This window comes from Balaenoptera musculus, chromosome 16, assembly GCF_009873245.2.
Source record: "Balaenoptera musculus isolate JJ_BM4_2016_0621 chromosome 16, mBalMus1.pri.v3, whole genome shotgun sequence".
Classification (NCBI taxonomy): Eukaryota; Metazoa; Chordata; class Mammalia; order Artiodactyla; family Balaenopteridae; genus Balaenoptera; species Balaenoptera musculus.
The window spans coordinates 79,225,670-79,243,984 of record NC_045800.1 but is presented as its reverse complement, the minus strand read 5'-3'; the positions used below and the strand labels follow the sequence as shown (position 1 = coordinate 79,243,984).

Below are 18,315 nucleotides of genomic sequence, written 5' to 3'. Positions count from 1 at the left end.
GATAAAAAGGCCTAGACATCCCCCTGAAGTAGGGACAGCTCTGGGGGGTTATCCCATCTTAAGAACTACCCCCCAAAGGGTCACCTGAGGTTTCTCTGAGGCTGCATCACAGCTTTACTTCTCCCTTTGCCCAGTCCTGATGTCCTCCCTTCCTTTTCCTTCCCTATGCTGTTGGTTCCTAATTAAGAGTTGTCCCTAATTAACCTCTTGGACACTAATCACTGTCTCAGAGTCAGCTTCCCAGGGAACTTAACCTGTGACAACTTGTCCGGCTCCAGAAAAAAACTACTTGTATTTTTATTGGGATCACATTAAATTTATATATTAACTTGGGGGAGAATTAACATCTTTATGCTACGAAAGACATCTGTCCATTTGTTCGAGCCTAGTTTTATGTCTTTCAGGAGTGTTTTGAAGCGTTCTTCCTTTAGATTTTGCACATTTCTTGATACATTTATTCCTATATTTTTTATCTTTTTTTGCTAATGTAAATAGGGATTTCTTCTCCATTATATCTTCTAACTTGTTATTGTTTGTATTTATGCAGATATTGATTTTTCAATATTAAATTTATAACCTGCTCTTTTTTTTTTTTTTAATTTATTTATTTTTGGCTGTGTTGGGTCTTCGTTTCTGTGCGAGGGCCTTCTCCAGTTGTAGCAAGCAGGGGCCACTCTTCATCGCGATGCGCGGGCCTCTCACTATCGCGGCCTCTCTTGTTGCGGAGCATAGGCTCCAGATGCGCAGGCTCAGTAGTTGTGGCTCACGGGCCTAGTCGCTCCGCGGCATGTGGGATCTTCCCAGACCAGGGCGCGAACCCGTGTCCCCTGCATTAGCAGGCAGATTCTCAACCACTGCGCCACCAGGGAAGCCCTATAACATGCTATCTTAATGCATTTTTTATTATTTGTGTTCATTTAATAATTTAGAGTTTTCTAGGTCTACTTTGTCATTTATAAATGGAGATAGCTTTATTTATTCTTTTAAAATTTTTATGCCTCTAGTTGTTTTTTCTTGTTTGACTATACTGGCCAATATGGTCCAACAGTAAAGGAGATAGTAGGTATCCCCTCCTCATGGTTCCTGACCTAAGGGAGAATTGCTCTAGTGTTTCCCCAGAAGTAAGGTGCTGGCAGTGCTGATGTTAGGGTTGAAATTATCATGTTAAGGAAGTATCCCTCATTCTTACTTTGTCAACGTTTTAAAAAAATCAGGAATGTGTACTGAATCTTGTTGAAGACCTAAAAGCCTCATCTTTACATTCTTGGAATGAAATCCACTTGGTCATGATATATACATTTTATTTTTGGTAACATGCTCAAAACTTAGGCATCATCTTTGAGTTCACTTTTACCCTCACACCTTACATTCAATTCATCAGAAGAGCTTGCTGTGCTACCTTTCATATATGGCACTAATTCGATCATTTTTCACCTTTTCCAACTCTACTAGCCTATTCCAAATCCATATCATCTTTCAGCTGGACTACTGCAATAGCCTTGGAAGTGCTTTCTCTGTTTCCTGCCTCACACCCATACAGTCTCTTTTGTACAAATTCCTCCAATAGCTTCTTATCACACTTTGGATCCAACAGCCTTACTGTGGTTAAAAAAAAACACAAAAACTACAGGGCCTTATTAAGTCATTGTTTAATTCTCAAATTTTGATTTAAATGCTTAGATGAACGCATAGGGGGTTTTTTGTTTGTTTGTTTGTTTTTGGCCACCCCAAGTGGCTTGCGGGATCTTAGCTCCCCGACCAGGGGAAACCCAGCCCTTGGCAGGGACAGCGTGGAGTCCCAACCACTGGACCACCAGGGAATTCCCTTTTTTTTTTTTTTTTTTTTTAATCTGGCCCCTACCTACCTCTCCAACTCTCCCTCTCATTCACCTTCCTCCAGCTATACTGGTCTTCAAACACTCTGCGCCTTCATACCTGCAGTTCAACTCCCCTTCCCTGGAATGTTCTTTCTCTAGATCTTGTCATGGTTGACTCTTTCACATTAGGTAGGTCTTTGCTCAACTGGCACAGCAAGAATGCCTTCCTTTCCTGACCACCTTCTTTAAAATAGTGCTACCTACCTTCCCCATTCCCATTATCCTCTATCTCCAACTTTATTTTTCCCCATGTAATTTCCTATGATTATAAAGTAAATGCTATTTTATTGTTTACTTGTTTGTCTGTCTCCCTAATCATATAAAAAGTTTCATAAGGTGAGAGGCTTTGTTTTATTCACTATTGTATCCACAGCACCTAGAATACACTCTGTTACAAAGTAATTATTCGATAAATACTTGGCAAATAAAGAAATGTAACGGATAGAAGAGAGAAAATATAAATACAAGCTACAGCAGCCAAGTGACCAGTTGACAAAGGTAGACTGTTACTTCTACCTGTATTTCCTTGCTTGCTGAATCATGTGTGTTTAAAATTAACCCCTTCTCTTAGCTTTCCTCTTCCACCACTAACGTACTCTACGTCAAATTTCCGTTTTTTTGTTTTTTTTTTTAATTCATAGGTTGACAGAACTACAAGAAGAGTAGATAGCACCCACATATCCTAGACTTGAAGCTAACTGGATTAACTAGATCATTGCATTACCCTCCTTTGGGAAAGGGTATGAATATATTCCGGTTACATACACAGTAATTTCATTACGTTGGTTGGAACATTTTTTAAATTGCATGTATGACAATGAATTGTATGTTGGCTAGCCAAGGACCACATTGTTATTTTTGCCTACTCAACTTTCATTTTTCCTCCTTCTGTAACATCCCCTAACTTCCCTTGGAGAAACAATATGCAAATTCAAACAGGACTATTAACCAAATTGTCCTTTGGTCAAGTGGTGGCCTTGACCAATTTAGACCCTCTCTCCCAGAAATCTGACTCTTGTGTAATATTAAAATATGGGAAAATGGTTAATTTGATCCAAAATTTTGGCGGTATCATGAAGAGAATGGCCATTAGTTCCTGCTACAATTTCTGTCTTTTCTGAAATATGCTTCTTCAGCTTATCTTTCAATTTTGTGAGCTGCTCCACACCTTTTCTTAATAAAACTTCTGTTTTGTTTGTAAGCCAACAAAAGTACCCTACCTTAGGATACCTAAACCATTGTTTATTCTTTGGAAAATGTGGATAATGTTGACCTAACAGGCTTTCAGTGTAAAGATTCAATGAGATATTCATTCATTTATTCAAATATTTGAGTGCCTACTATTGACCAGACCTATGGGGATACAGAAACAGAAGATATAATCCCAAAAGGGAGGAGTGAAAGAGTGAGGGCCATGACATAGAGTGGACATGTGATCTGGACGTTCTGTGAAGGGATGGTCTTTGATAGAACGAACACTTCCTTCACTGTATTAGACTGAACCATATGAAACTGGCAACATTCAACCATTCTGACCTCTAAAAGCAACAATTTCAAATGGTTAAGCCTAGAAGTAGAAAGGAAGCAAGACAAAGCAGTTACAAATGCAGACAGACTTATAGACATAGGAGTGGGAATTTGAAGAAGCTATTCGAACCTGTGTTGTTTGTATGTAAAATGTCTAGAATGTTAGACAATAGTTTGCTTAGGTATAGATTTCTTTTTGAAATAAGTTTATGGAAACTGTATTCCTAAAGGATTTTGTATAGAGGAGAAACATTCACTTTTTTGTATATTCTTGTTGCTGATGGGAAAAGGGGATGGGTTCCCAAATCTTTAGGTCTTGACTTTGTTATCTTTCTGCACAACTTACACTATTTGGGAAGTTTTATTTTTTAACCTTCAAAAATATTTAAAGGACTGGGGACTTCCCTGGTGGCGCAGTGGTTAAGAATCCACCTGCCAATGCAGGGGACGTGGATTTGATCCCTGGTCTGGGAAGATCCCACGTGCCGAGGAGCAACTAAGCCCATGCACCACAACTACTGAGCCTGTGCTCTAGAGCCCGTGAGCCACAACTACTGAGCCCGAGTGCCGCAACTAGTGAAGCCCGTGCGCCTAGAGCCCGTGCTCTGCAGAGAGAAGCCACTGCAATAAGAAGCCTGTGCACCGCAACGAAGAGTAGCCCCTGCTTGCAGCAACTAGAGAAAGCCCGCGCACAGCAACGAAGACCCAACGCGGCCAAAAATAAATACATAAATAAATGTATAAAAAAAATTTAAAGGACTAAGATAACCATACAGTAACAGGATAAAAAAGGAAATCATGCTTACTTTTTAAAATAAACTAAAAATGAAAATCAAAGAAATTATAAACCCAACCAAATACTGAGAGCAAGAACACAACAGCAGCTTTTAAACCATTGTTCTTTTGAATTTGTGTTATTGCTACTGCCTTTAAACTACCGTTGGTTATTTTGAAATGGTCTAGAGTGGACTATTGTTGGACTTCAGAACCAATGCTGCAGTCTTACTACGGATGGTGTTCGGCTTCTATCCTCAGGATGCTTTGCCACCTGTCACAGTGAGCTACCCAACAAATGCTGCTGTGGAACCGTGTACCACTCACAACGACAGCACACAACAACGCCATCAGCACAACTCAGAGCCTGGGTAGGTGTGTCTAGATGACAGAACCTAAGTTACAAGGGAGGCTGATAAAATAAGTACTGGGCATTTTCAACTTCTATAGAGGAAGGGGTCTCTGCCTCAAAACCCAAATTGAACAATGAGAAATTCCCCAAACACAGGAAGGGAGTTCAGATTCTTAGGGTTCAAAAAGACTAATAGGTTTTCACTGCAATACTTAATACATTCCAATGATAAAGGGTACACACAGAGTGCTGAGAAGAATAGAAATGGGGCTTCCCTGGTGGCGCAGTGGTTAGGAATCCGCCTGCCAATGCAGGGGGCACGGGTTCGTGCCCCGGTCCGGGAAGATCCCACATGCCGCGGAGCAGCTGGGCCCGTGAGCCACAACTACTGAGCCTGCGCGTCTGGAGCCTGTGCTCCGCAACAGGAGAGGCCGCAACAGTGAGAGGCCCGCGCACCGCGATGAAGAGTGGCCCCCGCTCGCCGCAACTGGAGAAAGCCCTTGCACAGAAACGAAGACCCAACACAGCCAAAAATAAATAAATTAATTAATTAAAAAAAAAAAAAAGAATAGAAATGGGTTTCCAAAAGAGTCGCAAGAGTCGCACCTGTAGAGAGCTATGTAAAAATCTTTAGTACCAATGGAATCTGAAATTATAACCATACCTTGTAATAACGGAAATAGTCTCGTTCTTGCAGCTTTTTTATTTTGGGGAAGATTTTGAAGGTGTTGAAGTTATCGATGCTATCAACATCACACAAGCAGTCATCCAGGACACCGGTGACCTAGGGGGAAACATGTATATAATTGAAAAGATGTAAACTACTGATGTTTCAATCTTAACAAATCTGTACTATTACATAAAAAGACAAATTATGCATTCAACTTAGCTAGTATTTGCTGATTAAGATATATAACATTTAAAGCAGTCACTTTTTTACAATGGTCAATTAAACAAAAAGTAATACAAGGATTAGATATACCCATTCTGAAGAACTAAACATTCTTGTTCAGCGATCAAAAAGAAAGCTATTGAATGCTTTCTCCCTTGACTAAACATATATAAAATCCAAATAGTCATTGGAATGCTAAGGCAACTTCTTCCAAGATTAACCTATAAATCACAGGCTGTAATAATATTGCTGTAGTAACTCTGTCTTTCTTTTAGACTGCCATTTATGGAACACTTACGTGACAGGCATGATGCTAAGACCACTACATATGTTAACTCATTTATTCTTTTTTTTTTTTTCTTTAAACATCTTTATTGAAGTATAATTGCCTTACAATAGTGTGTTAGCTTCTGCTTTATAACAAAGTGAATCAGTTATACATATACAATAGGTTCCCATTTCTCTTCCCTCTTGCATCTCCCTCCCTCCCACCCTCCCCCATTTATTCTTTAAATACCCTAAGAAATGGTATCATTATCCTCATTTTACATGTAAGGAAATTAAGGCTTAGCAAGGTTAAAATAATTTTTCCAAAGTAGACATGAGACTTCAGTCGCAAGTCTATTGCACTTTAAAATCTATACTTTTATCCACTACTCAAAGTATACATTAATCGAAGAAGAGAAATTGATATTTACAAAGTGAGTTCAGAGTCTAAAAATTCCATAAAACATTCTTCAGCTAAATTTAAAACTGGGACTCATTAACATGCACAACTTGGATGAATCTTTATGGAATTAAGCTGAGCGAAAAATCGCCAATCCCAAAAGGTTACATACCATATGATTTCATTCATATAACATTTTTTTAATAACTTTATTTTATTTTATTTTATTTATTTTATTTTTGGCTGCGTTGTGTCTTCGTTGCCACGCACGGGTTTCCTCTAGTTGCGGTGAGTGGGGGCTACTCTTCGTTGCGGTGCGCAGGCTTCTCATTGCGGTGGCTTCTCTTGTCGCTGAGCATGGGCTCTAGGCACGCGGGCTCAGTAGTTGTGGCTCGCGGGCTCTAGAGTGCAGGCTCAGTAGTTGTGGCACACGGGCTTAATTGCTCCGTGGCATGTGGATCTTCCCAGACCAGGGCTCGAATCGATGTCCCCTGCATTGGCAGGAAGATTCTTAACCACTGAGCCATCAGGGAAGCCTGATACAACATTTTTGAAGTGACAAAAGTTTAGAAATGGAGAACAGCTCACTGGTTGCCAGCGCTTAGGGACTGGAGTAGGGGATGGGAGCTTGATGGGGGGAGTAGGGTAGGAAGGAGGTAGGTGTGGTTATAAAAGGGCAACAGAAAGGATCCTTGCAGTGATGAAATTTTTCAGTATCTTGACTGGTGGTGGACACACAAACCTATACATGTGAAAAAAGAGTACAGAACTAATCCATAGGTACACAAATGAAACAAGTAAAACAGATACACATGACTGTATCAATGTCAATGTCCTATTTATAATATTATACTGTATGTTTACAAAATGTTACCGTTGGAAAAAACTAGATAAAGGGTAAATGACATTTTTACGTATTATTTCTCACAACTGCATGGAACCTATAATTACCGCAATTAAAATTAAAATTTAAAAACAAAAATGGGACTCAGCCTGTTAAAGGTTATTCATGTGATCCACAGGAGGAATATATGCAAAGAATGATCAAAAAATGGAAACTTCGCAGTTGTTTCTGTCTCACGCTTTTTCCCTAGGAGTATAAATGTGTCGCCAAACTCCTTACAACATAAAGAGTTAGAGCTATATTATCTTGAGATAAAGAAAAGGAATCATTATCAAGAATTGTGGCTCTGAAGTTCTATTATGCTTTGCTATCCCACTTACTAAGATTCTGTCACTAACTCCACCAAATTTCATTCCATTGCTCTGAGCTTACTGCTTACAAAACTTCAAATTCTAGGCCCCTAAATAATAAAAGGGGGGAAAAGAGGAAACAAAATACACACCAAAAATCTTTCTAGGCTTTAAAAATATTTTACCCACTGACTGCTCATTCTTACAAATTCTTCTTAAATTGTTAACTTTTAGTTAGTAAACCACAGTATTTTTAAATATGTTAATTGTGTAGGGGTTGGAGGAAGGCATACAAAATTACCGTGAACTTATTTCCAACTCTTAAAGGCTACTACTAAGACAAACACTGTATATAACCAAATTTTTAAAAATAGAAATTAGAAAAGAAGAAGAAATAAAAGCCACCCAAGTTGGAGAGGAAGAAGTAAAACTTCCACTATTTGCAGATGATATGATATAATACACAGAAAATCCTAAAGAATTTTAGACTAAACACTGTTAGAACTAATAAACAAGTTCCAGGATACAAAATCAATACACAAAAATCACGTGTAGTGCTTCCATACACTAATAACAAACTATCGGAAAGAGAAATTAAGAAACAATTCATTCACCATTGCAACAAAAAGAATAAAATAACACCTAGGAAAAAATTTAACCAAGAGCTGAAAGTCCTAGAAACTATAATATATTGATGAAAAATATTAAAGACGACACAATAAATGGAAGGCTATTCCATACTCATGGATTAGAAGAATATTGTCAAAATGTCCATAGTACTCTAAGCAGTATAAAGGTTCAATACAATCCCTATCAAAATTCCAGCAGCATTTTTCACAGAAATAGAACAAACAGTCCTAAAAATTTGTGTGGAGTCATAAAAGACCCAGAACAGCCAAAGCAATCTTGAGAAAAAACAAAGCTGGAGGCATCATATGCCCCAATTTCAAACTATATTACAAACCTAGAAAAACAAAAACACACAAATCAACAAAACAGAATAAAAGCCCAGAAAGAAACCCATAAATATATGGTCAATTAATTTATGACAACGGAGCCAATAATACACAATGGGGAAAGGATAGTCTCTTCAATAAACAGTGTTGGGAAAACCAGACATACAGCCACATGCGCAAGAATGAAAAGTGGGCCATTATCTTACAGCATACACAAAAATTAACTCAAGTGGATCAAAGACTTGAACATAAGATCTGACACCATAAAACTCCTAGAAGAAAACACAAGTGTTAAGCTCCTTGACATCAGTCTTAGTGATGATTTTTTGGATTTGACACCAAAAGCAAAGGCAACAAAAGTAAAAACAAACTAGTGGGACTACATCAAACGAAAAAGCTTCTGCACAGCAAAGCAAAACCACTAACAAAATGAAAAGACAACCTATGGAATGGAAGAAAATATTTGCAAATCATATGCAGTAAGGGGTTAATATCCAAAATATATAAAGAACTCACACAACTCAACAGCAAAAAATAATCTGATTAAAATATGAGCAGAGAATCTGAATAGACCTTTTTCCAAAGAAGACATAGGGATGGCCAACAGGTACACAAAAAGGTGCTCAATATCACCAATCATCAGGGAAATGAAAATCAAAACCACCATGAGATATCACGTCACACCTGTCAGCATGGCTATTATTAAAAAAGACAAGAAGTAACAAGTGTTGGCGAGGGTGTGGAGAAAAGAAAACCCTTGGGCACTGTTGGTGGGAATGTAAATTGGTGCAGCCACTGTGGAGAACAGTATGGAGGGCCCAGAAAAAAATTTAAAATAGAACTACCACATGATCCAGCAATTTCACTTCTTGGTATTTAACTGAAGAAAACAAATATACTAACCTGAAAAGATATATGTAGCTCCACGTTCACTGCAGCATTATTTACAATAACCAAGTACTGAAGTGACCCAAGTATTCATTGATGGATGAATAAAGAAAATGTGGTATATATATATATACAATATATCCAGTCATGAAAAAGAATAAAATCTGGCCATTTGCAACATGGATGGAACTTGAGGACATAACGCATACTGAACTAAGTGAGAGAGAGAAAGATAAATACCATACAGTCTCACTTACATGTGGAGTCTAAACAAAACACAACAACAAAAACCAAAAAGAAATCTAAGCGCATGCATACAGAGAACAGATTAGTGCTGTCAGAGGTGCTGGGGTAGGAGGTTCAGTGAAATGTGGGAAGGGGGTTAAAAAGTATAAGCTTTCAGCTATAAAGTCATGGGGATGTAATGTACAGCATGGTGACTACAGTTAATAAGACTGTATTATATATTTGAAACTTCCTAAGAAAGTAAATCTTAAAAGCTTTCATCACAAGAAAAAAATTTCTAATAATGTATGGTGATGGATGTTAACTAGACTTATTCTGGTGATCATTTCACAATATTTAGAGATACCAAATCATTATGTTGTACATCTAACATTGATACAATATTATATGTCAATCATATCTAAATAAAATTTATAAATAAATAGAAATTGAATACCACCAGTATCTTTGAAGTCCCTTTTTAATTATATCCATCTCCCTCCTCTTAGAGGTAAAAATTTTACTTTTGTTTATTTCTTTTCTTTATAATTTCATCACATATGAAGTATCCCTTAACAATGTACTTAGGTTATCCTTTCCTGTTTTTGAACTTTAACATGAACGTCATCTAATGTGTGAATTCTTCCGTGATGTGCTTCTTTTGCTAACATTTTACTTTGGCATTTATCCAAAATGATGAATTTTATAGTAGCTCATTTATTTTCACTGCTGTAAATGTTACATTATCTGAAAATATCACAATTTATTTTTTCTATTGTTGATCTATTATATACAGTAAGCAGAGATGGCCCCCCAAAGATGTCCATGCTCTAATTTCTGAAACCTGTGACTATGTTAAAAGGGACTCAGCAGATGTGATTAAGTCAAGGAATTTAAGATGGTGCGATTACACTGGATTATACAGGTGGAACCAATACAAAGTTCTTTATAAGAGGGAGACAGGAATGTCAGAGTCAGAGGAAGACTGGAAGATTCTACACTGCTGGCTTTGAAGATGGAGGAAGAGGCCACAAGCCAAGGAACACAGCAGCTTCTAGAAGCTTGGAAAAGGCAAGGAACAGTTCTCCCCTAGAGAAAGGGAGAAAGAATGCAGCCTTGTTCACACCTTTAACACACCTTTAAGACCAATTTTCAGACTTCTGGCCATAGAACCATAAGATAATAACTTTGTGTTATCTTAAGCCACCGAGTTTGTAGATTTGTTACAGCAGCAATAGGAAACTAATACAATCCATATTTAGGTTATTTCCAGAATCAGCTAAAGAACAATGTATACAAACATTTTTGTACATATCTCCTGATATATATATGTGTGTAAGACTTCCTCCAGGTTATATGCTTAGGAGTAGAATTACTAGAAGTACATGTTCAGTTTTACCAGGGAATGACAGGCTTATTTCCAAAACAGTTGTACCAGTTTACAACCCTACCAGCAGTGGATGGGAGTTGCTGTTGAATCATATCCTCACCAATATTTTATATTAATCTGTGTTTTCATTTTTGCCAATCTAGTAAGCATGAAAGGGTCTCTGATTTTTTTTTTTGCACTAATGAGGTACAAAGTTCTAATGTTTTATAAAACATTTGTATTTCTTCTTGTGTAAAATGTCTGTTTATATCTTTTGTTCATTTTTCTATTGGGTTGTCTTTTTCATATTGACATGCAGTAAAAATACTGCTTTTTCCCTATTCTATTTTAACCTTCCGGAACTCCAGTCATCATATTAGACCTTCTTACTCTATTATTCACGTCTCTTAAGCTCTCTTAAACATTTACCATCTTGTTATCTTTCTGGGCTTCATTATGAATAACTTATTTGCACTTCTCTTCCATTCATTTATTCATTTATCCAACATATTTATTGAGAGCCTAACATAAGCCCTGCACTGTTCTAATTACTGGGAATGTAATATTAGAAGAAAGAGAATTCTCATAGAAGAGAAAAAAAAATGAATGACCAAAGTATAGAGTCTGTCAGATAGTAATAAAGTGATACGGAGGAAAACCAGAGAATTGAGACAGGTGTTACAGAATCGGGGCTGCTAAATTTTTAAAGAGGGATAATTATAGAAGGTCCAACTGAAATTTCAGCAAAACTTAAAGAGGGGAAGGAGCAAACCATGCTTTTTTTGGGGGGGTGAGGGGGGGCGGGAGAGGAATAAGCATTCCAGGCATTGGGAATACTAAATGCAAAGGCCCTGAGGCAGTAAGCTTGCCCAACAGCTCAGAGAAACAATAAGGAAGACTACATAATAGGTAAAAGGAGAATTAGAGGACCTTTATTAAGATTTTGGCTTTTCTGAGTCTGGTGTTTTCTCACACCAACCAATTCTCCACCTCTCCAACATTAACTGGGTGCCCAATTCAATTCTGATACCACATGGAATTAGAGCAGACCCCAAAGAGTAAGGGTGTAGACACACAGGACTGCCCCAACTTAAGATACCAGCCCCAAGCCACCTGTACTGGCTGACTGGTTATAGAGAGGGGTTCCCACAACTTCCTTCTCAGGTTTGATAATTTGCTAGAATGGCCTAGAGAACTCAGGAAAAGACTTTACTTACTTTTACTGGTTTACCGCAAAGGGTACAACTCAGAAACAGCCAAACGGAAGAGATGCACAAGGCAAGAGAGAACAGCCAAACGGAAGAGATACTGATTGGGGTATGGGTGGAGGGGGCAACGTGCAGAAGTTCCGTGCCTCTGCGCTACCCTCCCAGCAAGCCTATGCGTTCATCAACCTGGGAGCTCATCGAATCTCACTGTTCTAAGAGTTTTTACAGAGCTCAATCTACAGCACCCCTCACCCGAAACTAGAGGTCAGTGGGTAGGGCCGAAAGTTCCAATCCTCTAAGCACTTGGCCTTTCTGCACCAGGCTCATCCTGTAGCTCTCTAGGGGTTCCCACCTAAGTCACCTCATTAGCATAAACTCAGCTACGACTGAAAGGGGCACCCCTATTTCTCAGGAAATTCCAAGGCTTTTAGGAGCTTCGTGCCAGGAATAGGGGACAAAGAGCAAGCATGTTTCTGTATCACACCACACTGAGTGAGGCAGGAAGCCACTGGAAGAGTTTCAAGCAGAGGCTAAAAGGAACACGGAGTACAAGGCGAGGATGAAGGGTTTCTCTTTTGTATTGTACGGTCAGGGAAGGTGACAATTTAGGTAAGTGGACATGGCAGACAAGGTGACACTGTAGCAGAAACCTAAGAAAGTGAGTGAGTGAACCACATGAATACATGAGAAGAGTGCTAGCTAGGCAGAGGAAACTGCTAGTCCAAGAGTCTCAATGCAAGAACACATTTGCCGTGTTTGAGGAACAGCAGGGACGTCAGCTTGGCTGCAGCATAGGTTTAAGGGGGAGCAGACTGTGGGAAGAACAGATTTGAGAGGGAAAAGAAATCAGGAATTTGGTTCCTGATACATCAAGTTTGTGATACCTATTAATTATCCAAGTGGAGAGGCTGAAAAGGTACTTGGATGTATGGATCTAGAGCCGAGAATCCTAGTCTGGAGATTCTGAGAGTCAGTTATATAGATGGTATTTAAAACCAAGAGACTAAATGAGATGACAAAGGTGGACAGACGAAAGAGTACAAGATTTGAACCCTGAGGTTCAACCGATTAGCGGTCAGGGACAGAGGAGGGACAAGCAAAGGATTCTAAGAAAGACTGGCCTGCAGAAAGACAGGAAAGAAATCAGAAAAGTATACTATCCTGGAAACCAAAAAAAGAAAAATAAAAAACCAAAAAACGTATTTCAAGGACAGTGAGTGCTGAGCTGTGAAAAAAATCTGCCGATAGTTTTTAAATCTTAGCTTTCCCAAAACTACTGGCTTTAGCAGCAAAGAAGACATTAGTGACCTTGACAAGAGCAGTTTTGGAGAAGTGGTAGAGCCAAAAGTCAGGCTGGAATGGGCTGAATGATCGGAATAGGAAAGATACAGATAACTCTTTTGAGGAGTTTTTCTATAGAGGGGAATTTTTCTATAGAAAAATTGAGCAGAGTCAGAAGAGATGGGTGGGTCAAGAGAGAAATTTCAAGTAGTAGAATTAACAGCATGTTTTACGATGACAGTAACTGTCCATTAGAGAAGGAAAAATCAATGATCCAGGAGAGAAAGGGAAGATTTGCTCGAGCCATGTCCTTGAATTGGAAAGAAGGAATGGGACTAAAATAAAAGTAGAGGGATTGACCTTTGATAAGAGCACAAAGGGTTCATCCATGGTAATCTACAGGAAGTCAAAATATGTGTGTCAGAGACTAGTAGGTGGACAGATGTGGATTCTTCTGATTACTCCAAGTTTTTTAGTGAAGTATGAAGCTAAAAGTGAGGGTGGAAAAGGAGGTGTTGGAGGGTAAAGTAGAAAGAAAAGGACATAAAATGGTTGTCTGATGCAATAATCATTGTTTTCTGCTGGGTATAATCAGCTATTTAATCCATCCATTGATTTCTTAATTTCATTTCTAGAACTTCTACTTCATTATGTTTTAATCTTTTGGGTAATTCTTTAAAATTTCTTGTTCCTTTTCATACTTTCAAGTCTTTTTATTTAAACACATTAAACACAGTGATTTTAAATTATGTCTGATATTTTCAAAATCTAAGGTCATTACAGGTCTATTTCTATAATCTATATTTCTAATATCTCATTCATGGTGCCTTTGTGTGTTTTGTGATTTTTGACTATTAGCTTATTCTTCCTGACACTTTATCTTCAAGAATTCTTTAGGGCCTGGGTTGAAAATAAATCCATCCAGAGGGAATGGATATTTGCTTTTACCAGTAAACTGGGAGCGTACCAACCTGAGGCTGCTACAAATTAAATTTCCCACTTAAAGCTTTTCCCAGCACAGGTGGCATGAATTTGCCCTGTAGAAGGGCTGGCTCATGGTTACAAATTTTCAAGGCAGTTTTTTTTTTCCCCTTCCCCTAGCAAGTTTCTTCACTTTCCCCTTACTTGTGGTGGGTTTCACTTCTCATTTACCCTTGTTATTGAAGATGTAGCTCTGTGGAGCCCAAGCTTTATGGTGGGGCCTCCTTTTATTTCCCTCTCTTTGGGCAGACACAGGCTTTATTTTTTCACTCCACTCCATGTAGTTGTTAAAGCAGAAGCTCAAGGTGTTCAGAGTTTGGGGGAGGTCCTCAAGGTAATGGGACTGAAGCAGCACTGTTTGAGTCTCAAGGTTCTGGCTTTCCATCTTGGGGGGCGGGGCGGCTTTATGTATTCCTTGATTTCCTGCCACCTCAGAAATGCATTTTAAAAAATTTAAAAATATATCTGACTGAAGTTATTTCTTTACAGGAAGATTAACTTGTTATATCACTTGTATGCACTATGTTTTTAGTTCCTATGTTTTGCCGTACTACAAAGCACATTTACATTTCATTTATAAAACATGGAGTATGTGATGTACAAATGCCTATCATTTCATGTGCTTAAAAATAATTTTATGCTTTTAATGTAAGGAGATAACATTCAATATATTCATCTCCTTAACTAACTTCTTGTGAATAGAAGTACTTTTCAAAAAAATCTAATTCTTCCCTTTATTCTTCACCGTTTTCTTCCAATTTAGTGTATGAAAGAGAAGAGAAAGAACTGGCTTGGTTCCATCTTTTTATTTTCCTGGGTCTCCCCCTGCTCTATTTCTATACCGCAAAGAAGCAAGCTCACTGAGATGCACTGTATAAACCAGAAAGAAGCCTACTGGGGCTCCAGTCTAATCTTTTTCACTTACTTAACAAGTGTGATATTTATCATGTAAGCTCTCTGAACGTCAGCTACCTCAATCGGCCCACAGATACGTCAAATAAAATGAGATAATGTATTTTTAAACATGTTACAGATTAAAGTACTATCTAAAATATGATCCAACACTACATTAGAAAGTACCACTGGAAACAAAAACCATATATATTCATTTTTGAGGACTGCTTGGTACAATGCTACCTTGAATATGCACAAATCTTTAACTATTGAACTATATACATTCATTTGGACATAATGAAATTTAAATTACATATATTCACTTGGATATAATAAAATTTAAAGTACACATGGAATTATAAAGCATTAATACACATAATTAGTGATAGGAACCTAAAACGAAGCTTCTACATCGGTGATAAAGTATACAATTAATATATGCTATATAAAGAGAAAATGAGAAAAATCAAAAATTTAAAAAATAGCTAAATGTAAATTCTACTCAAAAAGAAACGGCCCACTAATAACTAGAAAATAATTTTGCCAAAGACAATTTGGAAAATATACTTTTCCTAAGTCTGGTAGATATGCCCAGATTGCCACTATCTATTTCAGTGTTTCCAAATGGGGTTAAAAGATAGTTACAAGGGTAACTGCATTAGTTACTTGCAAGGCTGGTTTAAAATGCTGATTCCTGGTTCACATCCAGATCCCTTAAGTCAGAACATCTGGTAACGGACCCAGAGAATCTGCACTTTTAATATCTCCCCCTCCCCACCCAAACCAAAAGTCTGCCCCTTTTATTTTTATCAAATCATTCATTTAAAAAATATTCAGGGACTTCCCTGGCGGTCCAGTGGTTAAGACCTCACCTTCCAGTGCAGGGGGTGCGGGTTCAATCCCTGGTCGGGGAGCTAAGATCCCACATGCCTCGCAGCCAAAAAACCAAAACATAAAACAGAAGCACCATTGTAAGAAATTCAATAAAGACTTAAAAAATGGTCCACGTCCAAAAAAAAAAAAAAATCTTTAAAAAAAACTTCAAACAGGAACAGAAACTGAATATTCGGGCATTCCGGGATTCAGAACACCATAACGCTATGAAAAACAGTGTCTGAATAAAAAGTGAGAAAAACATGTTTACACGGTTACCCTCAGTTATCTTCAATTTTACTTAACAATCAGCATTAATTGCTTCAATCGACGTCTCCCCTCATTATCGGGCCACCTGAGACACCTTTTTGTGTTTTTTTGCTTTTAGTAGTTTTGCCACTTTGGAGCAGGTGCAGGCAAGAGAGCACCTGGAAGCAGTCTATTCAAATTCTCCTGTATGAAAAAGAAGCAAACACCTTTCTTAAGGCAAAAGGCTCTGGGAAGCTAACCCTCTGATTTCCAGCATACTGAGAACCCTTCCGTAAGATACGCCTCACAAAGACGACCCCCAAACCCTAATTTACCAGCCAGCACCTCACTGCTGATGGAGCCACAAGGTCAGACACAGACCCCCAGTCTCGTACTTGGGCTCACCTGGCGATGCCACTTAGGAGACAGAGTACAAGCTGGGTAAAAATACGGCGGTCCTGAGCGAGGGAAGATGCGAGGGGCTCTCTATTCCGAAAGTCGAGGAAGTTAAGTCTCGTCCCCCTCGCGATCCACACGGCTGTTGCAGGGCCGCGGGGTCTGTCACCTCCTCTCCATCTGCCCGCCGCCCCCCTGAGCTCGCCGCGGGGAGGGCTTCCCCATTTCTCTGCGTGCTCTCTTCCCATAACAGCCGCGGAGGTTTTCATTCCCGTCCCATCTCCCGCCACACTCTCAGCCGCTTAAACATCAGAAAGATAGAAACGAAAACACCTCCGGGGACCGTCACCATCTTCCTCTTTCTCCTGCCATGACCCCAGGAGTGTCGCCATCCCCGCACGCCGCGAGCGGCTCGCAGGCGTTTCCTGGGCTCAACGATCACGGTTTCAACCCCCCTCCCCGCGCCCCACCCCCGTCTTTTCCGCTCGCCAGAAACCACGCCGGGCTCCGGCCGCGGCCCTCCCGCGCCTCAGCTGCGGCCCGGTCGCCGCCGCTGCCGCCGCCGGCTTTTGGCCGGGGGTCCCCGCGCCGGCATCACTCGGGCTCACCTGGGCCTCGACGACGCTCGGGAGGAAGCTCAGGGTGACCAACAGCTGCACCGCGGCCGCCGCCCCCTGCCCTGCGCCGGCCCGCCGGACCCCCCGGCTCATGCTGACCTCTCCCCTCGCAGCTGCCGGCCGGGCCCCTCGGGGCCGGAGAACGGCGGGCGGCCCGGGCGACGACCCAAGCGGACGACTCCCGGCGGCCAAGAGACTCCAGGGTCAGAGGTCTGCACGCCCGTCCGGAGGCTGGGGACGCTCTGCCTGGCGCCCAGCAGCTGTGAGCGAGGCTGGCGAGCCGAGTGGCCCCGACTTCATCCCCCAGGCGGCCCCGCCCCCGGCCTCCCCTGCGCCCGGCCACGCCCCCTCCGACCGCGAGGCCTTGTGGGAGTTGTGGTCCCACGCGGCCGGGAGGGCGCCTCAGGCCGGAAGGCGGGGCCGGCGGCAGGGGAACCCGGGAACTACAGCTGCGGAGACCGCTCCGCCTCCCCGGGGCCTCGGGCTCCAAGGCGACCAATGACGGGGGACCACGCGGGCCTCCAAAACAAGAGGCGGTGCGGGCCGGTGGGATGGAGCGCCCTACCCCGCAGCCGGCCGCAGGCCGCGCCCCTTCCCTTGGCAGTTGCTCCTGGAAACGGGACGAAGGGGCACCTCCCTGTGTCATCGCTCGTTGACACCGCGCGGCCGCGAGGCTCCAGGATTCGCCCAGGATCTACGCAGATGAGAAACACCGGCTCTTCGACTTTTCAGTGTCGGGCGCTTTCTTTGTCTCACCCACTTTTCTGTAGCCTCACATCTACCGCGGGTGCCTGGATGAGCCACCTGCGACTTGTGGAGATGGCTTCGGCTCCTCCTTCATCTTACACGCCCCAGACGTGGATGTCGTCCTCTGCCTCGTCCAGCTCCCACTCCTATGCTGACAAGTACAAACATGATTATATACATAATTACATACATAATTACAAACACGTTAAAGGATGGGACGTAACCCAAGTTCATAATAAAATCTGGGAATGGGGATGAACACACAGAAAATTTTGGAGTGATAACTGGGTTCAGCTCCCACCTCTAAAACATCCTAGTTTGTTATGTGGCTTTAGACAAGTTACTTAA

At 40.7% G+C, this 18,315-nt stretch overlaps 1 protein-coding gene across 1 annotated transcript in view; it reads right to left on the bottom strand.

The window, feature by feature from the left end:
• The window catches only part of ERO1B (endoplasmic reticulum oxidoreductase 1 beta), a 62,713-nt gene extending 45,176 nt beyond the window's left edge, over positions 1-17,537 (bottom strand). Inside the window, 2 exon segments of the mRNA XM_036828752.1 lie at positions 5,195-5,314; positions 17,212-17,537. Of these exon segments, the coding sequence (XP_036684647.1) occupies positions 5,195-5,314; positions 17,212-17,313 (222 nt within the window). The 5' untranslated portion in view covers positions 17,314-17,537.
• Between the last annotated feature and the right edge of the window lie 778 nt (positions 17,538-18,315).